The 23257-nt window shown below is 45.5% G+C and overlaps 1 protein-coding gene across 1 annotated transcript in view; it reads left to right on the top strand.

The window, feature by feature from the left end:
• Su(tpl) (Suppressor of Triplolethal) overlaps window positions 1-14271 on the top strand; it is a 184709-nt gene extending 170438 nt beyond the window's left edge. Inside the window, exons 3-10 of the mRNA XM_076787615.1 lie at window positions 2986-3110; window positions 4527-4643; window positions 8399-8638; window positions 9771-9841; window positions 9923-10132; window positions 10621-11656; window positions 12283-12460; window positions 13065-14271. Of these exons, the coding sequence (XP_076643730.1) occupies window positions 2986-3110; window positions 4527-4643; window positions 8399-8638; window positions 9771-9841; window positions 9923-10132; window positions 10621-11656; window positions 12283-12460; window positions 13065-13289 (2202 nt within the window). The 3' untranslated portion in view covers window positions 13290-14271. The remainder of the gene's footprint in view (window positions 1-2985; window positions 3111-4526; window positions 4644-8398; window positions 8639-9770; window positions 9842-9922; window positions 10133-10620; window positions 11657-12282; window positions 12461-13064) is intronic.
• Window positions 14272-23257: the final 8986 nt, after the last annotated feature.

Genomic DNA, 23257 nt, shown 5'->3' with positions numbered 1-23257 from the left:
AAATGCCTAGCAGATAAAAGTCCCAGAAATATCCCCACTGCCGCGGGGTATTTGTTTATTAACATAAGGATTAACTGGAGTACAATAGACCCATCGGAATATTTTCACAATTTGTTTGTGTTCAATGGGTGCACGTAATTTCGACTCACCGTGTAGTAGATAGCGAGTGTATCCTCGCAGCTACCCAAACGCGGTGCGAGATACATAAGGAAAGTGTATTTGAATAAAACTAGGCTAAACAAGTTTGACTTCGAAGCTGCTATCTCTTATTGGCAATTAAGTCCTACTGTCTTTATTGACATTAGCCCGTGGTATAGGAAATCGGGGACAATCGTGATAACCCTGGCCTCCTTCGATGAGTAGCTTTTTCGTGAAAGAGCGAGTTCGCCTGCGGCTGAAACGCTTCAAGTGTAATTATCGTTGAACTTTTCATACGGAGACACGTGACCTCGGCTCGTGCAAATTCCCTCTTGACCGAGCAACAATGCTTAACAGTAGAGAAGGAAACGGAAATGTGCGCAACCTCCCTTACGTCGCTCATCTAATTGTACGTAAAATTATTTATAACGTCATAGTTTCAAGAAATACCTCTCACCGTGCAACAGAACGAAATCAACCTGGGAGTAGTGCTGAAGAGTGGGGAGAGAATCGGAAAATTAATGGTGGGGGTCACACAGCGACGACAGGGAAGAAGATCCCCGACTATGCCCTACGTCAGGCCTGGGCAACTGGTGTCTCGCGAGCCACATGTCCCCTTCCCACTCCTGAGCCCCCCCCCCACATGCTCCTGTGGGTGTGTGGGAGAAGGGGGCGGGGGGTTACGCACTTATATAGGAGGCAACGTCGACAGATGAGGGGAGGAAGCACGAATTGAGGGGGAAATGTTACCCTCTCTCTCTCTCTGCCAATACTGGAGTATGACAGAGACGACACGCGTCACGTGACCAGGCCGCGGCGGAAGCGTGGGGAATAGCGCGGTAGAAGGGGAAACTAGAGTGGGGGAACAAGTCTTGATCTGGCGATTGGAGGTTGCCTCCAGGAGAGATAAAAGCACGCTAAGGTAATATGAAGTGGCCAGTGGTGGGGGAACCTACACGCTGGTAGTGGGGGTCGTGAAGCGACGGCTGGGAAGAAGTTGCCCAGACCTGCTGTACGATTTCGAGAAAGTGTCTTCTCAAAACTGAACGGTTTTTTCTTTTTTTCTGAAGCTGAAAGCTTTTTCTACGGAATGTTTTTCGAACAGCGAGGGGAATGGTTTTTAGAAAAGATTCAGCTGCATCGTATGGAATTGTAATCGCTGAACGACGAAGAGGACTTAAGCTTGTTACACGCTAATTAAGCAAACTCGACGGCCGCTTCGTTTACGCCCGCGCCCGCACCAATTTTGCGACGTTTATCGGGACCAATTTCGTGGCTGGGGAATAAATGCATTCGCACGCGTGCTCGGCGCGAGGCTAAGCGGGCACGGGTTTATCTGGCGGGCTGGTAACCGTGTGCGCCTTTGTTATCCGACAAAATTATGGTCGGACGAGATGCAAGCAAACAGCGTCCGCCGGTATTAAATTATGCCGGGGCCTCGGTGTAATTTGACACGGTGCTCCTAATCATCGTGTTCGAGTGCAATTTCACACGGGACATGCGACTGCACCGCGTTAGAATATTTTAATCTCGGCGACGCGTCGGCGAGTAAATTGAATGCTTTGTGGTGTGCACGGAAACCATTTTGGTCCGCGTTGCCGCACGTACAGTGAGGAACAAAATTGAACCAATCAAAACCATTTTTCTGGAACATCATTATTCATTAAAATAAGATCACACGAAACTTAAGGGGATTCATTTGAACTTAAACGATTGATATTTTAATTCTATTACATTTACCATTTACAAAGTGGAACTTCGTTTATACGAACTAAGTTTTAGCAATGGCTGGTTATCTGAACTCCAGTTAAGGTCCTGCTAAATGAACCAAATACCATAGTCAGTAGTGAGAGACAGGTGGACAGCTATTATATGAATCACCCGATTATGTGAATCAACTTGGTACCGTTAGGTTCATATAAATGGAGTTCTACTGTACCGTAGATGCAACCTATTAATATAGTAAACTAATTAATCTAGCTTCTCAAAAAAAAAAAAAAAATTCAAGTCATATGGTCCAATATTAAGAAAGCTATCGTCTTTTTAAAAGTGTCCCAATACAGTAGCATCTCCGTAACTGTTGACTCGTCGGGTCTGCCGAGCGACAGTTCTAGTAGAGGTGCTATATTCTTTGTAGCGTGCAGAATGACAGCGATTGAAAAAGAAGTTAAACAGTGTAATATACAGCTACGGTAGAGGTCTTCAGTGTCGTCAAGTAGAAGACTTGTCTCCCACTCTACTCTTCCCCTGCTACGACGCTATACCCCCACGCATCCACCATACCGACAGAGAGAGGGTAACTGTATTCCCCTCAATTCGAGTCAATTCCCCTGATCTGGCAACACCGCTCTGTTCAGCGTTGCCAGATTAAGACTTGTCTGCACACTCTACTCTTCCACTTCTACGACGGTATTCTCCCACGCTTCCACCACACTGACAGAGAAAGGGTAACTGTATTCCCCTTCATTCGAGTGAATTCCCCTGATCGACACTGGAGACCTTTGCGACAGTCACGGAGATGATACTGTACTGGGAGAGAGTATTATCATTTTTTAATAAATCGCTCGATCTCGAGGAGCACTAAACTCTGTTTGCGATTCCCACTGAAAGGCTGAAACAGCGAGACAGACAAACGGACAGATAAGTAGATAGTTGAACCAGGCCTGGATACATACGCGTGTGTATGTACCCGGCGCGGTCGCGGTGGGATAGCCGCCGCGGCAATAGGTATATGACGTGCCGTGTCACGTGCACGACAGGTACACCATAAGCAGTTTCGTAATTTAATGCGACCTTATTAGCGGCATGAAAGCGCGCCGAGCTAACGGACGGCTGTTCTGATTCCAGCAACTCTCATTTCCATCCACGCAATCCAGCCATGGATCGGCAGGCTTCACGTTCAGCCTTTCCGGCAGCCAGGACATCGAGGGTGCTCAGGGTGGCTTCGAGTGCATCCAGCAGACCGGCCCCAAGTGAGTCACATGTTTCCAGTTATGCCTTTCAGCGTTTCCTTATCTTCGTTTTCTCTTTCAACGCCTGCCGGGTGGTCGAGTCCTTTCTTTTCATTAACGTATCCACGATCTTGTCCATGCAAGCCTTGACGTGATCACGAGCAGAGTCCGAGCAGATCTCGACCATCCCCAGGGTTCTCGAACGCTTTATGGTCCAAAGAGTTTCACTTCTTGTTACAACATCGTGTTAGGTCAGTTTTCGGGGCTTTCTACAAAAGGGCTATGTTGATAAAACTTCTTTGGAACCTACTTGAACCTCCTCTTTTCTTTCGTACACTTCAGCACTCATTACTGCAATTGCAAGCCAATAGATATTCAAACCCAATAAATATGAAAGAATTTAAAAGAGAAACTTTTTGAGCCAATAGAATTCAATTTTTGTTTGTCTGTATCCCAAGCTTCGCACGTATCATTCAGAGCTGACAAGAAGGCATCCGGGGTTTTTTCAGGGCGAGGGGAACAAGGGACTGCTACGCCCATTCCTGGCTTCCACGCTTCTGCCTAGGGTGGGGCCTATTGGCATAGTCGTAGGATCTCTAAAATTGTGAATTGCGCTCTGTATTACCGACTGCATCCGCAGCGTCTTATGGATTATCGATAGAGGGCGCTCCAATTCACTCAGCCTTGCGCACCTAGTTCGCTCTCTTTGTCCTACGATTGTAGATGTGGTCGTCTAGGCCATAGGTGACAAGCTTGCAGCGGCTCACAAGCTGCACGAGGGCAGTGCATCTACTTCATTCACTGCGACGTAGGGGAAGAGGTCCCCTCCACATCACGCTCTTCGAATAAGAGTGAAACACTGTGGCTTAGTTCGAAGAGTGCGATGTGGAGGGGTCCTCTCCCCTTATGTCACACCGGACGAAGTTGTGGTAGGGGCCATTGTTTGGAACCTCTCGTCTAAGCTGTCCAAGTCCCCACCATAGCGCCTACTGTCCCCATCATGGCGCCCATTTTCCCCACCATAGCGCCCACTGTCCCTCTCCACTAAGCGCCGTTACCATGGAGAAAGGACACGCTTCGCCCGTCGCGTATTGCTACGGAGGTACATACGGTGGGGCAACGAAGATTGGTGGGGGAAATCAGGCGTTTGAGGGGCCCCAACCGCCCCCCCCCCCGTAATGTAGACAATCATACCTGCAACCTTTACAGGCGCCTTCTCATGAGCTCTGAATGATACTTCCCATTATAACGTAGGGGATTTTCATCGGGAAACCTCTGTTAAGTCACTTCTTGACAAGAATGATACTTCTATTGACAGGTGTACTGTTTGGATGTATACTTTTGTCTCCCTTTTCTCGAAAAATCGACCGCTATAGCGCCGCGCCGATCGATTCCGACTTATCGGTTTCCTTATCGCCGTAATTTTTCCCTGTCCAGGAGTCTGGAGAGCCTTGGCGCATTGCCGTGCAAAATGCGGATACAGGCGAACGACGACGTGTACGAGACAACCAGGCATCGAATGGCCGTTGCCGAGGAGAATAACAAGAACAAATGGTAAGTCAGCCCTTTCGCGGAGGCGGTTGTCGAACGTCCCTCGGCTCCATCGATCCCCGGGAGGGCCCGATTTTTCTTTCGTGTCGTCGTCGTCGTCGTCGTCTTCGTCGTCGACCCTCTTCGCGGCCGTTTGTTCTATTTCCAGCTCTTCCCGTATTATATTCGTATGCTCACCAGCTTCGTAAACAAATCGAAACAGCCCCGTGCTATTTACTCGGCCGTCGCACACTGTGGCAAAACGACCGAATTTTGATAAAAACCTCTTGGAGCTCAATATTATTCATAATTAATGCATTAGTTTTTCTCGCTCATATTTTTGAGCGCTGAAGCTGTTAACTAAGGAAACGGATGATTTTTATAAAATGCATATGAAGATGCATACTGTGCTACTCCAGTCAAGAAAATAGTACATACACCACATTTACTAGTCTTCGCGACAAATATTGATTGCAAATAAACATGAAAAAAACAATATTATTCCGACATCTCTGACTCGGTAGCTTGCGATATGACAAAAATTCATTCATTTTGGTCTTTTCCCCCCGCTAGATTATTTTTAGACTGTGCGTCGTCTGTACCGACCTGATCCTTCGGTAATTAAAGGTCGAAGTTTACGATCATGTCAACCCGGCTCCCTTAAAGAGCAGCCTGGAGTAGCGTGTGACCCTCCGAGAATATTCTCCTAAAAGCATTTCATGAAATTTGAAAAAATCAGCTGAGTCCAATGTTTCATCACTGCCCCCAGAATTGGTTGCTAAGTCGATTTTAGTTAACACTATAAATGCCAGCTCGATAACTTCAGAAATTCCACAAAACAAACGTAATTTACTTAACGAAATAGAAGTTGAAACGTTGATACTGAAAGTGCTCCTTTTGCAGATCCTAGCCAAATTAGTTATAGTCAAAATTCATTCAAAAATCCGAAACGCGTGTGCTTTTTCTTTATAAAAGCTAGCTAAAGAAATCACTGGGCGCGATACAATAAGGGCTTAATATATCACGAAAAAAAAAAAATACTATACCAGTCCACCTGGAGAGGTTAATGACCATGCGAATCCTACATCGGTGGTTTAATAGATATGTTATTTTCTAATTGTTATGTCCAGTCAGAAAAGATTTCCGCCCAGTGTTGCCAGATCAGGGGAATACAATTCCCTCTCTCTCTGCCAGTACCCGATTAGTCACGTGACATTGTGACACATGCGCGTCAGAGTCGCGACGCGTCACGTGACCGGCCCGAGGCGGAAGCGTGGGGGAATAGCGCGGTAGAAGGGGAAGGGTAGAGTGGGGAGACAAGTCCAGTGTCGCCAGATCAAGACTTGTTCCTCCACTCTAATTTCCCCTTCTACCGCGTTATTTCCCACGCTTCCGCTGCAGCCCGGTCACGTGACACGTGAAGCATTTCTCCGATACTGGAAAAGAGAGGGTAACTTTTTCCCCTCAATTCGTGCTCCCTCCCCTCATCTGGCGACACTGGACAAGTTTTATCGTATTAGGGGTTAGTCCACAATTAAAATTGCTATTACTGAAGGACCTATTAAAAAATTCTTATCCACAGACTTTTAAAAAGTTACGCAACAATCACCGGTAATATGTTAAGCAAGGAAATAAATTTCTATGTATTTCACTTCGGTTTGTCGCAATTCGGGTAGAAAATCTTTATTTTCCATAAAGATCCCGCTGTCCATCGTTACCAATTGCTGCTCAAAACCGACGGCAAGGCAAAAATACACTGTTCCTACTTTCCTCTACATGCGTCTTATTTATAATTAACCCCTCGGCATCGGTCTCCGCGCGTGCAGTATGAACTTCCGTCCCCTCGCTGGCATAATGGTGGCTACGGAGGACTGTTTTAAGCCGCGCTAAATTATTAAGGTGCACGTTGCATATTTGTCGTCAGGTCCGTTACTGTTTTCTAGCGATCGTGCCCCATTACAATTTGAAATTCGTCTAATTAAATCGCCTGTTAAAAACTCGGTTACGTAATTATTCATTACACCGAGAACCACCTTCGACACGGTACGTGACCTTTCTCCGCGGGAATCATCAGTCGTTGCGGGACGGATTTGACACTTCCAAATGTTACTTTTAGAGTGAAATGTGTCTTCGCAGTGCCCATTTTTTTTTTTTACATTAAAATATACTGTAACCATCTACCTTTCTAGTAGCGCATTTACTGCTTGACTAGCAATTGCAAAAATTTAAGAAATTTGTCATAAACTATCAAAGGATACACAAACAGATCGACCCTCTAGAGCTTCGCTGTCCTCAAATAGTATCTCCTCGCCGATATATGTCCCTGGCCAGACCCGTGTTTTGGACATATATCGAGTGAACACTGTATACAGCGACAAATTCCAGTTGTAATGTGAAAATAAATTAAAATTAAAATCATGCGAATCTTCTTGTCGCGGAGTGTACACCGGGTCACGTTCCGGTACTCGGTGGTTCTAGTGTCAAAGGAAAAGTGAAATGTTCCGTTTGGCCCGAGCTTCTTCCAATTGGCGTTCCGCGGAAAAATCAGCAGTCCAGTAATGAGTTCATTTCAGTGACGTCCCGTAGTCCATCGAATCATCCTTTGCGGGGCAAAAGTGATTAATCGATCCCCCTTTGACGCAAGTAGGTACCCAACCACGGCGAAGCCAATTATCGCTTTTGTTGTTACACGCGGCATTACGTAACGGGTGCTAGTTGGATAACATCGTTATGCGACCGTTCGCGGCTTAGACCATGCGGACCGGTGCAATGCTCTCTCGCGACGTCCTCGTCGACGACAACGACAATAGAATTTCCATTATCCTAGCCCGTCCGTCTTTCCTTCTCTCTTTTTGCCTCTCCCTCCCCTCCCCTCCGCCTCTCGTCGCGAAAATCCGCTCCTCCCGTTACGTAATTCGCTCGTGTAAACCGTGTCACGATAACACTTTTGTCCCGAAGCGCAAATACCGGGACGAAAGGCTCGGGCCCGTGACAAAGTCGCACTTGTGAGGCGCTTTCAGCCTTGACCGTCACGCCGTTAAATAAATTAGCCAATCCCCGCGCGTCGTATTCGGCCATATCGCACGAAGCAACACGGATTTTCCATTGGCGTTCGGACGTCCCATAAATGCTGACCCTGCGAGCCTATCAGCCCTATTACTTTTTCAGCGAGACTGCCGTGTCGCAATTAGAGAACGTCGCCGACATCATTCAGTTTGACAGCACGCTCGCGAGAGTTTTCTTCGTCGCCCGTTTCTGTCCTCTCAATAAGTTCTTAGTGTTTTACTCGATATATGTCCAAAACACGGGTCTAGCCAGGGACAAATATCGGCCGGGAGATACTATTCTTTGATCCAGGCCTCGGTTCATGGCCCCTCGCGGGGTATACCCTGCGGCAGTGGGGATAGTTCTGGGACTTTTATAGGCTAGGCATTTGAGACATATATAGAGCGAACACTGTTTCGTGCGTTCGTCGGGTTCGCGTGCCTGCAATCAACATCCGTGGCAAGTAGAACCGGTAGGTCATGAACAGGGGTCGAACGAGAAAGTTTAACTTTTAAATTATTTCTATCCGGTTTTAAGTTAACTTTGTACATTAACGCCTCAATCCTGACAACCCAGTACAATTTTAACAGTTGTTTTATATTCGACTGGGTTTTCCTCATCGATACCGATGACCTTGAAATATGTCGTCAAGGTCATATCAGACTTTCCGTTTAATTTCGTTAGGAAGTTATTACTCTCACTTATCGTCACGTTTGCTTGTTTGCTTGGTGCAGCACCAGGGTCATCAAGGCAAATGGGCCGGACATCGGACGCAAGGTGCAGATGAAAGCGACCGGAAGGCCCATACCGTCTCTATCGAACTCGAGGCATCGGGAATCGACGAGCATTCCATCATTCAACAGCCAGCCGAGATTGTCATCTTCCTCCTACAAGCCAGCCACTAACAGTAATCCACCGCCAGTCCGGAATCCACTGGAGAAGAAGGGCTCCGATGTCATGCGCAGGCCGTTGAAGTAAGTCCCGTAACGACGACGCCTACAGTAGGCTGCATGTACTAGTTCCTGGGCCGTTACAGCCCTAGAAAGTGAGGGACTCCCCTAAAAAGCGGGCGTACCCTCTAAACTTCCTTCCCACACTCACTCCCTCGTTTGAGCCACCCGGTATATCCGTGGACTTAATCTCTTAATGATACATCTTCACTTACAAGCAGGAGTTTTAAGGGTTTTTTTGGATCACAGATTACGATTCTAGTATTATCTTTTTTGTTAGAATGAGAAACTACCCTTAAAAAGCTACCCTTATAGGGGACATTTTGTTAATTGATTTGGAATGTAATCTTAAGCGAATAATGTCATATAAACATGGCCTCAAAAGATTCAATAGTTAACAGTTTATTATAAACAAAAATTAAGATTTTCGCCCAGTTTGATATATCTGCCCGGCCTAATTAGTAATTTCATGACTAAATAAAAATGTCGCTAATGGCATTAGATTACGCTTCGGTATCAGATTCTGTTTCATGACGTCTAAACAATGGAACAATAGTGTAACTATTTTAATTTAATTTGACATTATTATCTAAATTATTTTTGCATCGCTCACAAAAACTCTTAGCAAAATTGCTATTACGTAAAACATGTAAAATTCAAATAATTTTTCTATGGTATCCCCACCCCCTCTCCTGTGGCCCTAAGCACGTGCCTACTTTGCTTATTAGCAACGCGTATCTACATTGACGTAATGACAGTCTACATTGACGTAATGGCGTCAAGTACACGATCAAGAATGCGAAAAATGCGTAACGGTATTCTGCTTAGCCATTCCGAATTATAATTTCGAGTAGTCTCGCGGTAGGAATTAGAAACGATCATTATGACTGTAGAATTGTGAACCGGAAGATGAAAATTTAGAGATGTTAGATATATATATAGAGAGATATTAGCATGTTTTAAATTTTCATTACTTTTATCCTCGCAATTTCGACCAATTTTAAAATAAAATTATTCGCACATTCAACTAATCCCAATATCTCGAAAAAAATCAATCCTCCACATGTAAAACAATTACAAATACGAATACTTTTCACAATAACTGTAGGCATACTATTAAACGGTAGCTAACGACTATTTTTCGCGTGTTCAACAGGGAGAGGCTTATCCATCTCCTTGCCTTGAGGCCGTTTAAAAAGCCCGAGCTGTACGACCGCATAAACAGAGGTAAGCAATGAACCAACCGTGGCGGAGTATCGTTGAAAACATTTTTTCGATCGTTTGTCTGATCTGCAATTCTGTTTTCAGAGGGTATAAAAGAACGAGAGCGTAGCATCATGACGACGATTCTGAAACAGGTGGCCTTCATGAGGGATAACACGTATCACCTGCACAGGTTTGTGTGGAACGATGTTCAGGAAGACTGGCCTTACTACACCGAGCAGGAGAAGGCTATGCTGAAGAGGAGGAAACCTCAGAATCTTACTCCTCCTGGCTCCAGCGACGGTGGATCCAGCGGTAAGCTTCGTGCCCATAGAACAAACTCCTCACAAACCCTCAACCCTCTTCTAAAAGCAACTTCTACAGTCGGGTATGTCCATTTCTAAAGTGGGGCCCATATGTTATGATACACCCGGTATAGTATTATTGAATGTGCAATTAAAACAGCAATAGCTTCAGCTTTGAAATCAGGCCAAATAGAAAACGTATAAACTTTTTTCTGTATCCTCTGACTACACCCGAAGTGGGTCCCACATGTTACACCCTATATAACACATGGCTTTCAATGAAAGAACCGAAATGTCGCGCTGTTCAAAGAGAGCACCGACCCGGGAAGCCGCTGTAAATTTACACAGTCGAAAAATCTGACTTAAAGCCACAGCAGCGAGCATGACAGCTAAAAGCCTAAAGTAAAATGGCCCAAAGCATTGCCATCCGCTTCCCAAGTTCAATCCCCGATTCGGGGCTAGCGTCAGGTGTGTAATACGATTGTGACACTCTTGCAGGCAGCGGACAATCGCCGAATTCCACTCACCCGGGTTCCCCACCGGCGATCACGGCTCCGCCGCCGTCTTTGGGAGCGAAGCGGCCGGGCTACTACCAGGGCAACGACGGCCTGCCGACGAAGAAGCAGCGTGTGTCTCGTTGCAAGAAACCGGACCCGTCCTCGGGCTCGTCGATGGCCGGGGAGAACGGAAGGACGACTGGTAGTGGTGGTAGTAATAGTAGTAACAGTGTCAGTGGAGTTCCCGGCGGAGGGGCCGGTGGTAGTAGTGCTAGTGGCAGTGGTGGTGGCAGCGGTGTGGTTGACGGTTGGGACCAGAGGCAGCATCAGCGTGATCGTCGCGGCGATTACCGGCCGGAAAGAACAGCGAACAGTGATGTGCTACGTGGTGGCAGCTATGGAGCCAGTAAACCGTGCTTGACGCCGACCAGTGACAGTGAGGAGAACAACCGGACCGGTGGCCACCGGGACACGGTGACGGTAGCTAGCGCCGGGCCAACGTCGCAGGGGAGCAACGCCGGCTCCGGCTCATCCACCAGCCATAATTCTCATAGTAGTGTAGCCCATAGTAATTCGTTGAGCCATGGCAGCAGCCGCCATTACCATGCCGCCGGGAAGACGGCGGCGGCGGACGGTGCTGTTGGCAACGGGCTGCCGGCGGTCGATTACGTGCCGCGCTCGAGTGCCGTGACTAACGGTGGTAGTGCAGCTAGTTACAGTGGTAGTTCGTCGAACGGCATTGACAGGAGAGACAGGGGCGATAGGAACGAGAGGAGCGACAGGGGCGACAGGAACGAGAGGAGCGACAGGAACGACAGGAACGACAGGAACGATAGGAATGAGAGGAACGACAGGGGACGGGGCGGCGACAAGGACCGGGATACCAAGAAGAGAAACTCTGGAAACAGCAGCAACTCCTACAACGACCTGGCTAGTCTCGATTACGGTGGCAACGAGGACACCACTGTCATCACGTCCACCTGTAACCTCGACCTGCCCGAGAGCCCGAAATCATCCGAGTACCCGGACTACCTCACGTAAGTGTCCCCTTCGATAATGAACGTAACAGATATTATTGGGAGCTAAAATGGAGTCACCTACGACGGCACAGGCAGTGTCGCCAGATTAAGACTTGTCTCCCACTTTATCATTCCCCTTCTACCACGCTATTCCTCCATTTTCCGGTGGACCGGACCGGTCACGTGACGTAATGCACCCTATTGGCGTTCCGTCTGCGCCTGCGTCGTGACTAACCCGGTGACGGCTGAGAGAGGATAACTGTATTCCCCTCAATTTCCCCTATCTGACGACACTGGGCGCTCGGTACGCCTGTCTCCACCACCAATGGTAGTCCCAATGTTTAGGCTTGGACCGGCACACGCTACATAGTGTTTTCTATGTACTATTTCTATGTACCTTGGGATTTCTTTTCAGCTCCCAATAACACCTAAACCTTTGCCCTCGAATGAGGAATCTTTCTCAATTTTTTCTGGGAACAATTTTCAAATTTGAAGCTCATAGTCATGTCTAAGGATAGCATGATCTAAAACTGTAATCAGCGAATGCAATAACCAAGGGATGACAAGTTGATTGGTCCCATAACACCGCAAAAACATCCCCCAACGAGGGTGAACGCTGCTAACGTATGATATTTGATTTGCAGATACTACACGACAATAAGCAGTGCGGAACAAAGAAGACGTTACAAGGCGGAGTTCAATGCGGATTACGAGGAGTATCGAAGGTTGCACACTCAAGTGGCCAAGGTCTCGAGACGGTTCACTCAACTTCAGGAACGGTTGAAGCAAGAAGAGAAAAATGAAAACTGGGGCGAATATCAGGTAGCGCATCTCCACCGAATAGCATTCTTAGCGCTTTCGCAATCTAGCGAAATTCCACGTAAACGCAAACTGAAAGTACCTAAGCTGTTAGGTCTGTAAGAAATTGTTATCTTGCATGAGGATCCGTAGCCTAGTCATGCGAGACCCCAGGATATCATTACAGGATGTTAGCTTTCGTAAATTTAACCGAGTTGAAAGTAGAAGTTTTTTAACCCACCAAAGGCGGAGTTCGGGTCCATTTTGACCCCAATTCAATCACTCAGTGTCTGACGAATTAATTCGATGAACTGTGTTAAGAGCTACAGAAGTATTAATGTTTATAAAAATTCATAAACACGAATGGTCCCAGACATCTTCAATTATGTAGTTATCAGAATGATCCGCCACCCAACGGTTAAGTTAGTTTCAAGTACCATACAGTTCTCACTGTTAAGGCTTTCTTCGGCCCCCCTGATGAAGTCCCCCTTGACCCTCCGGAAAAATAATTCCTCCAGGAGACGGCTTATACCGGAAAGCCTTAACAGTGAGGATTGTAGGAGACTTTTGGTTGAAACGAAGTCGGAGGTACAGAATGTTATTGACCATTTTCGTTTGTGGCTTGCAGGAAATACGACAACAGATTGTCCAGGAATATAACGAGGCGAAACGGGACCCTGTACATAAGGAAACGAAATGTCGGTTCCACTATCTGCACGACAAGCTGAGCCACATCAAGCGGTTGGTCCTCGAGTACGACACGCAGAACTGCGGCGGCAGCATGGCGGCCGCGTCCACCGCCAGCGCCGACGGTAGCAACGCAATCAAGGAGATCGACAGTTTGCACTACTGACATAAACTGAAAAGGCCACCTCTTATCCTCTACCTTATCTCGGTTGTCGATACGCTGCTGTCTCCGTTGTCGCAGAATTTGCATTTTCTCGGCATGTTCCAAGGCTGATCTAAACAGTCCACATGGTTCCTGGGTTCTATCGCCGAAAGAGAAAACGAAAAAGCATATAACTAAACCAGTCGAGTACTCTGTGCCGGAGTTACAAGATATTCATAACGCATCACAGGGAAGAAGATGAAGAAGAAGATGATGATGATGAAGAAGGTTAAGAAGGCAAAGAAAAAGGAGAAGAAGAAACCTTCACGGTGTAAACCCATCGCGCGAAGGCCGAAGATTTCTTTGTAATTGTGATTAACGCGACTGTGATCTCTTCGACCTTTGCCGTGTGTTGCGCACTGTTCACTGCGTTCGACCAACGGGTTAATCACCGATGAAGGCTTTACGACAATCGGTACGTTTGCAAAACAAAGGGGGGGAGGGGAGGGGGAAAACGCGAGAAAGAAACCGAACGCGAATACAGCGAGCGAAAGCGGGGTTGGGGGGAGGGGAAAAAGGGGTAGGAAACGGGAAAGTCCATCCGCTAAACAGAGAAAAAGAAAACCGCACGTGGTTAAAAGGGCATTCGCGGAGAGTCTAGGTGTGTGTAGTAAAACCGCGCGTACGTGTGCTTTTTTTACGCGGTTGTCCTCCGACGATAGGATAGGGATGATGATGATGATTACGATAATAACGATGATGATGATAATGATGATGATGATGATGATGATGATGATGATAATGATGATGATGATGATGATGATGATGATGATGATGATGATGATGATGATGATAGACTCTGTCGGAGAGGCGATGAACGAAGGCAAACGGGAGGAGAGCGAGTAATTAACTCTACGATAAGTTACTTACCGTGCGCACGTCCAAGTGTGTCGTCCAGTTTAAGAGTACGTAGAATTAAAGGAAACAAAGAAACAAACAAAAAAAATTAATAAACGTCGAATACGAAACGAAAAAAAAAAAACGAAACAAAAATGCGAGAACGCGCGAGAAGTGGGTCCAAAAAAAAGAAGAAGTGGCAGTAGGGCTTATCACGTGCCACGTCCGGGGGAGACTAAAAAATACACTGCTTCTTTTCCGCCGGAAGGAAAAAAAATAAAACAATGAAAGGGAGACTATAGCACAGGGAGACTGTCCACGAGCCGGCGCGCGGATCTAGCGTGAATTCGCGCCTGCTGCTCGCCATTACTCTCTTTTCTTCCTACTATACATTTCTCTTCTTCTGTCCCCCGTATTTTTTTTTCTTCTTTTTCTTTCTTCCGCTCTCTCGTCTTCTTTCTCCCCGCGTTGTTCTCCGCGGAGCGGGAGCAGAACGGGACACGCGACACACCGACACAGACACACACACACACACACACACAGAGAGACACACAGCTTTCCGCCAGGGAGAGAGAGACTCCGTTCTTCTTCAGGTTCCGACGCGGACCTTCAGGTTCCCGCGAGGCCTTCTCCCCGGAGGCTGCTTCTCGACCCTGTAGACAAAAGAGAGCGATACAACTCGAGGGGGATGATCGATCGCGCGACAAACCGTCGGACAACGAGAAAGGGCGGACACGTTAAGTACTCTATTTAGAATTACCTGCCATAAAGTGATAATTGACCGAGCAAAATCAACTGATCGCGCGCGCGGCCGGTCGAGCCTCCACGGGCGGAGCGAGACGGCTTCGACGGCCGTGTCCGGACGATCGAAGATTCACGCGATCGCTCGTAGTGATTCCGGTTGTGTATATCGTAACGCTAGGGTAGACCCATTTTTTACTATTTCGAACGCAGTAGTCATTGAAAGGGAGAATGCTGAGCGCCATCGTCATCGATTTTACACGCGGCAACGTGAAAATGTTAAAAAAAAAAGGAATAATGAATATGGAATATGATAATATTAATATTAATGATAGTAATGATAATGATGATGAAGACGAGAGAGATGTACCGAGGAGTCGAGACATGAAGACAGGTTTCGTTAGTGATTAATAATCGTCGTCGGCGATAACGCATAGTTATACATTGTACAGGTGCGCCTTTTCTTCGCGTGCAAGTAATACCTTCTTCGTGTAATTATTATTACGACGACGAGTACTATTAATATTATTATCGTCGCCATTGCTATTATATTATTGTTCGGATAGGTAGGTAGGATAGGTACCACACGCGAGACCTGCGTTAGGCCCTACAATTCGCCTGGAACGAAGGAAGAGAAACGATGTTAAGTATACCATACAGAGTGGCTCGTAATTACGTTGCGTTGGTCGCTCGGAGGATAAATGTGGAGCATGAAATCAGAAAATATTCTTCGCAACCAAGAGAAATTGTCCAGACTAGATTCCCGTCGTTTTATCATCTCGAGTTACCATGAATTCTGCTTGAAATAATTAAGGGATCAACATGCGCAAGAACTCTGTAGATTAGAAATTGAATTCATTCCATCGAACGTTCCGCGACGGTTGACTCCTTAATCATTCCTCAGCAGACGCGTCCGCAATCTACGATATAAGGCCTACGTCCGTTCTCCTAATGTTTCGTGTTTTCTCGTTTATGTGTTCCGATTTTATCCTCCACGACGCCAATCTACAATTAGGAGTCACCCTGTGGAGCCAATGTTTTCCACTGAATGTGTGACGAAAGTTTATGACGTTGACGTTTCTGATGCCTTTTGAATCTTTTTTGCTGTACATTAATTTGAATATCGTTTTTATATATATACAAAGCGTAGATGAACTTACGAACCGGTACACCTTTGTACAACGGTTCGGCATTGTCGCGTGTTCTTCTTTATTTCCGGTTTCTTGGTCGACGTTGCCTTCTAGATTCGTGTGTATGATACACACGCGCGAAGCGAGCTTTCTTCGTTGCGTGCCGGTTTTGTTTTTCGACAAGCGACTCGCGCGTTTGGTTCAGGCAAAGTATTGTGATAGGTTGACGATGAGAAACAACGGAAGAGAAAACACGGCTCGCGTTCGTCCGACGTACAGGGTGCCCTCGGAACGTGTGTCTTCTGCTTTCGAGCGTACGCACAGTGTCGCCAGATGAGGGGAGGGAGCACGGATCAAGGGGCAAAAGTTACCCTCTCTCTCTCTCTCTCTCTCTCTCTCTCTCTCTCTGCCAGTACCGGAGCGAGAGAGCAGTGACGCCAGATGAGGGGAGGAATCGAGGGGAAAAGCCGTGGAAGCGTGGAGGAATAACGCGGTAGAAGGTGAAGTCAGAGTGGAGGAACGAGTGTTGATCTGGCGACTCTGCGACAGTGACGAAACGCGTCACGTGACCGGACCGCGGAGTAGCGCGGTAGAAGGGGAAGTTAGATTGGAGGCAGAAGTCTCGATCTGGCGACACCGTGTGTACGCAGCGTGCAATGGTAACTGAACGAAATTAATGTACACTGGTCTATCGTTATTTGTCCTCTGTTATTTAACCGAATCGCCAATTCGGCAGCTTTACAAATTAACTGACCTTCATGTCAATACCTAAAGGTCTTCTGTCGCGTTCAATAATTTTACTCGTGTTAAGTTTCGTAATTGTTACGCCTTAAATTAAATTATAATTTTCCAAGAAAGTGGAAGTCCATAGGAATTCTGCTATTCGTCCTCGGGAGTATGCCTAAAACAGGTACTCGGGTATTGGCAGAGAAGGTTGTTCGAAGGGCCAAAACAATGCGGGGAATTAGAGAATTAGAAATTTTATTTTCTCGTCGACTTCGAACCAACCGTTTCCTTTCGCTTTTTTTCCCCCGCGGACATATCGCGAATCGAATGTTTGTCGAAACGATTATTGTTACTTCCGCATGCTGGACCGGCGCTCGTCGTTCGCGCCACACCCACCCTGTACGTCTCGCGGGTGGAAAAGTAAAATGCGACTCGGCACGTTCGCGAATGTCTTTCGGTGAAACGATTCATCTCCTAGGTGCGTTCCCATTTTTTCTTTTTTTTTAATTAACTAACGACTAATTGCCCGATCACATAATCCACGGTACCGTGCATCCGTAGTTCTAAACGATAAGATTTGTACAATTCTGCGATACGCGTTCGAGCCTTTCCTTCCCTGAAGAAAAGAAGGGAAAAGACGATCGGAGAGCAAGAGAGCCGACGAAGCGTTTGTTCAACTTGGTTTACGAATCTTTCCGAGCATGTGAAACGTTTAATTTTTTGTCTTTTGTCTAATGCGTATATAATTATTTGATTTGGAATTTGTAGTATAATGAATTTAACGGTGTCATGCCAGTTTTATGTTTGATAATTTCGCCGATTGGCGAGGACACGATTGAGAGTGTTGATTTGTACGGGCCAGTGTCGCCAGATGAGAGGTGGGAGCACGAAAGGAGGGGAAAAAGTTTACCCTCTCTCTCTCTCTCTCTCTCTCTCTCTCTCTCTCTCTCTGCCGGTACCGGAGTATGCGCGAGAGAGACGGAACGCGTCACGTGACCGGGCCGCGGCGGAAGCGTGGGGGAATAGCGCAGTGGTGGGGGAAGTTAGTGTGGGGAGACAAGTCTTGATCTGGCGACACTGGTACGGGCGGTATCCCTGTTATGTTTTTGCTGAAATTTTATCGTACATCGTTACGTTGCGCTTTTAGCACCCTCTTTTATCCGAGCCACAAGTCGCGTTATTTATAAACCGAAAGGAAACAACGACAACAAAATTTCAGCGAAAGAGAAAACGCCTTTCGATACAAGCGGACCTTCACGACGAGTATTTCTAGGTCGCAGATAAACTATTGCCGCTTTATCGAACCGCCATGATAACTTACCGATTGTTGCATTATAAAAGACACCTCGAGCATAGTATCATTTTTAAAAAGGAAAAAAAAGAGTGTCCTAGAACAGTTCGGAATTTCAGTTTCGACAACGATCGAGATTTAGTTTTCTATTAGTTCTTAAGTCGGTAGTCGTTTAATTTATTACTTTATCTTTATCTCCGAAAAAGAATACTGTCCCCACCCCCCACACCCAACAAAAAAATGAATTCCATTTCTTTCTTCTTGATTTGTAGATCGCTTGTTCTTTTTTTTTCTTGTTTCTGTATTTACCACTTCCGTTTCTATTTCTCTGTGCAATGTATATCTTCTTTATGTTTTTCTTTTTTTTTGTCTGCAATTATTGTTAACGTTCCGCTGATGGCCCCGCGCGTATTTCGACACGTTGACGTTACAATTGCCCACGGCCGAACGGTAATATTGATAATATTTGTCCACGACGTATCGTCACGTGACGGAGGGGAAAAAAGAAGGGACAACCGAGCGCTTCTGGAATGCATGGCACAGTGTTGACAAGTATCTCGCAACCAATCGGAACGAGTACTTGCGAGACGAAGCACACCGGAAATGAACGTCAGGATCTAATATGCTAACCTATTTTTATATGTATATATATGCAAATATAAAACATATACGCATATATGTATATATACACATATAAAAAAAGGGATATATATTATAAATATATATTAACGATTTATGAAGTCTATCGTGTGTGTGTTCATAGATAAATCGAGGATTGTAAAATCGGTACGTCGGAATACATGGGTTGTAATTAAAGAGGTACAGGAATTGGTTAATATATTTCGTTGTTATGAATTGGACTACGCTCCGATTTGTAGATAATATTAATATAGGTATCTTATTTTTTTGCTCACTTTTTTCCTTGCATTTACAAACAATTACAAAAAAAAACGTATGTAATAAAAATTATGAAATATTAATTTTGTGCGTTTCCTTTTATTCTCATTCATTACACTCTCACCGTTTATTATTTTTTTCCGTTTGTTCTTTCTCTGTGTTGTTATTGTTGTTTTTTCTCTTCTCTTCTCTCTCTCTCTCTCTCTCTTTTCATTTGTAGCAGAAACGCAGACGAATGTCGGAGGAGCGAAATAAATGGGAGAGACCGAGTAAAAATTGATCAGAGATTTTGTTCGTTTGCCGATTGAAAGGACCGGGAATTGCGGAGATAATAGGACGAAAAAAAATGAAAAAAGAATTTTCAGGGATTCAATTCAACACTGTCATATACTGTGCCATACATATCCACTTCGGTGTACGATGGTTCAGTGAAAAGAAAAAAAAAATGAAAAAAGCAAAAGGACGATCTATAGGTGGGTTCCGGTCCAGCAATCCGATCGACCAATTTTTTTCTTTATTCGCTTCACAAAGGTGGTATTCCCTTTCGCTGCCGCTGCACTTTGTTTTCGGGGTTAACGTGGGAGCTCGTTAACCCACATACGGCGGCCGTTTCTTTTTCGCCTAGAATATATACACGGACATTTCGAAGCAACGAATAAATAATTACACCCTTAACCCTTAAGCGAACCTTCGAGAAGTACTTGAAAAATGCAATGATTCGTTTAAATTCTATCGAATATTTCTGTCGAAATGGAAACGCGACGAGAGAGTGAAATTTCATCGAAATAATTATATCACTGATATTTACAAATTAAATGATTATTAGCATTAATTTGACTTAAGGGTTAGAATCGCACGAGAAATAATAATTTATAGTTCGGCTCTCCGGTCGTTGAGTCGACCTGCCATTTTTCTATTCGCTTCGGCAGAAATGTTTCTGCACGAAACTGTAACATAAAGCCATGCTGTCCGCATACAGGTGACGCAACCACATATAAAAAGTTATCAAGACGACATATACGACCGAACTAAATTTATTCCTGTTTCGTCAAGTAAAATAAGATTGAAGACCTAAGTACGTGGCATATCTTGATTATCACACTGTATCCGTTTTATAAATACGAGTAATTATTATAACGAAATTTCATGGTCTATTTTCCGGCAGCTAACGCGTTAATGGCGTCGTGGAAGGGTTCAGGATCGACGCTTTACCTTCCGGCGAGTCTTTTACAAATCAAAGATTTAACAATCTTTTGAAAATCGAAGTGGGGCAAAATTGTTCGATAACCATAGACTGATTTCATTTTCGTTGGAATTGTTATCTAAAAATGTTAAGCTTCTTTTGACCTTTCAACTGGGTGACTTTTCAACCATGTTACGAAGACGTAAAAAAGAGAAATGAAATTTATATAAAAATTTTATCATAATCAACGTAAATACGAGCATGATGCAGCTATAATGTGAAAGAGTTATTCGGTAAATTAAGAAAAAATAAAAAAATAAAAAGTTTCTGGAATTAAAATTTGTCATCCCCGGTTAGAAGGTCAAACATGGTTTTCGAGGGGTAAAGCGTCAATAACAAATTTCCTCGATCGTGAGATTTTTCGATGAAAACCCGGTCGACGAACAGAGTAAGCAGTGCCAAAGAGACTGAGCTAAGACACACACACACACACAGGCGCGCGCACAGACCACACGAGTTAGTAGGAGTTCCAAGTGCAACTTAAGTAAACGATGCAATAAATGTTTCACCGAAGAAATCCTTAAAAGTGAAAACGAATACTACGAAGGAAAGAATCGAGGGGGGGGGGGGGAATCGAACGAGTTTATCAAAGGTTCCTTCAGACTCTCGCGAAACTGTCCCCCGCGATGCTGGCAAAACTCTGTACAGAAAGTAACATCTTCGCGAATGTAAGTGCTCTTAACAATGCATTTGATAAGTCGTAATAATTATTTCCGAGCATTCGTTGTCGCTTTCGCTGTGACAGCTTCGAGCATCAAAAAAAGAGGAAAAAAGAAAACAAAACAGTTCATCTCTCCGCCCCTTTTCTGGTCCGTTTCTTATTCGAGAATTTCGTACAATAATTTCCGCGAACGTTTACACGTGATCAGTCGAAATATTACAATATGCTTTTAATCTTCCACGAAATTAAAGGAGAGTAACAACCCAGTCGGCCGGACCCGCTTCGAGCAAATTTTGATCAACGTTTGCGAGCAAAAGACCGGCAATTTGGTGCCAACACCACGCTTGGAGCAAAATTTGGTCCCTATCTGTTATGAATTTGCCGGCCGAAGCTTGTCGACAGATGGGGAGCCTGTGTCGATACAGATCGGTCGCAATTCTGGTGCAAAGTTTGCAGGCGGGAATTCGGGGGCAACTCGGAGGCAAAACGAGGGCAGAGTCTGACAGAGTACAGGATATGTCGGTCGCACTAAGAGCTGACCTAACCTTGCTGTACGAGGAAAAACGGAATTTCATTTACATTTCTAAATTATATAATTTAAGTTTCATGTATTTACAACGATTTAGTTCTGTTTTCAATCTGACAGCAAGGTTTACTTGGATCTTGCCCGATTTTTACTCTCGGAGTAAGGTTAGGTTCGCTCAGTACGACCGACCTGCCCTTCACACGAAGCAGGGCAGAGTCTGCTCTCGTTTTGCCCCTGATTTGCACTCGAATTCCACCTGCGAGATGGGTCGCAATTTGTAGGCAAGTTTTGGTGGCAAATTTCTAGGAAATCGGGAGCAGATTTTTTACTGGGACATAATTGAGGGAGTCGATTTCACGTTTCGAATCGTCCTCTTAATGTCGTGCATTAATTACGCGCGTGAAACGGAAACTTCTCCCACGTTGCATTTTTGATTCGCCTTGAAACGATCGTAGTGCCTTCTTTTTTCTTTTATATTTCGAAAGGAACGATTTTGTGTCGGTCCCGTACTGTTTCGCGAGAATTGACTAACGCGACGGCCATCTTTTCGTTCTCTCCCCCATTTCGTTACATAAGTCGTACAAATCCCGGCGACTGGTGGCCAATTGGATGTACCGCGGTCAGGATCGTTGAACCGTCGAGATCGTGGAAAGTGATTCGTGCTTATCGTCGATTACTTGCGAACACATATACATATACGGTAGTGTCTTATCAGCTAAATGTCATTGGATGATATTTAACTCGAGGTAGAAACAATGCAGAATGAAGTTCTCTCGAATCAAAGTATATCAGCCCGCGCGAGTTGTCGCGCCAAGTGCTCGAAGAGTATCTCTCTCTCTCTCTCTCTCTCTCTCTCTCTCTCTCTCTCTCTCTCTCTCTCTCTCCCCCCTCTCTCTTTCTCTTTCTCCCAACCCGCTATCTATCTCTCTATCCACAGCATACTCTTTAATTTGTTCGAAGCTTAAGGGTGAAAAAAGAAAGGAAAACACAGAAAATCCAAGTGCCAATTCTAGCGAAGCGAGAGTAAAGGACTATACATACATATACATATATATATATACATATAATAAAAGAAAAAAATATATATATACAAGAATACTTAGCGTAATTTTATGTGCATTATTTCTTACGTGAACGATATCAACGCGCGCGAGCGGTCAAGCCGGCGAGGAGGAACGGACTCTGACGCTATCTTTGCTTCGATGTTCGGTCGAATGATCGCCGCCATTCGTCGCCGAGGCGCGGACATCGATCACCGAGATCTCTCCGTTCGCGCCGCCTTAATTAAAGTAACTCGATTGGCGTGGACGAGGGAGGTTCCCTGGAACACGTCCGGCCGGTGAACGCGTTCAGGGAGACATGATCGTGGAGTAAACATAATCAAATTTTATCTACGACCCTTCCTTGTTCGCTCGCGAATACGCACCATTATCGGAGGGGCATACAGTTAGGGAAATTTTTAACGGGAAATTTATCCCCGCGACTTTAGACGAGGTGACCACGCGAACGTAAGCGCCACGGTGTGCCGCGACAACTCCTTGGACCTGGTCCACGCACACATCTTCTTCAGCATCTTTCTGCAACGTTCTCTAGTTCGTGGTTCGATGGAGCTAGGCAATTTCTTCGCGGTCTCCGCACGTCTTGAAATCCTCACTTGCTCAACTCGATCCCGATTCAATGAGTTCCCTTCATTTGGCCATTTGTTCCTATTATTGCATACGCGGGGTGAGCAATTCCAGAGTGGCACACTTCACCGCGTAAAGTCTACCGATTTTTCCGAAAATTCCCTGATTTTTGGAAATGACTCGACGATACCCCAAGGATGGTCGATTAGATCAGAGCGGGGGAACTGGCGGCCCATGGGCCCCGACTTGCCAGAT

The sequence above is a fragment of the Halictus rubicundus genome, chromosome 5 (assembly GCF_050948215.1).
Source record: "Halictus rubicundus isolate RS-2024b chromosome 5, iyHalRubi1_principal, whole genome shotgun sequence".
NCBI classification, from domain to species: Eukaryota; Metazoa; Arthropoda; class Insecta; order Hymenoptera; family Halictidae; genus Halictus; species Halictus rubicundus.
This window is presented reverse-complemented; position numbering and strand designations above follow the sequence as displayed.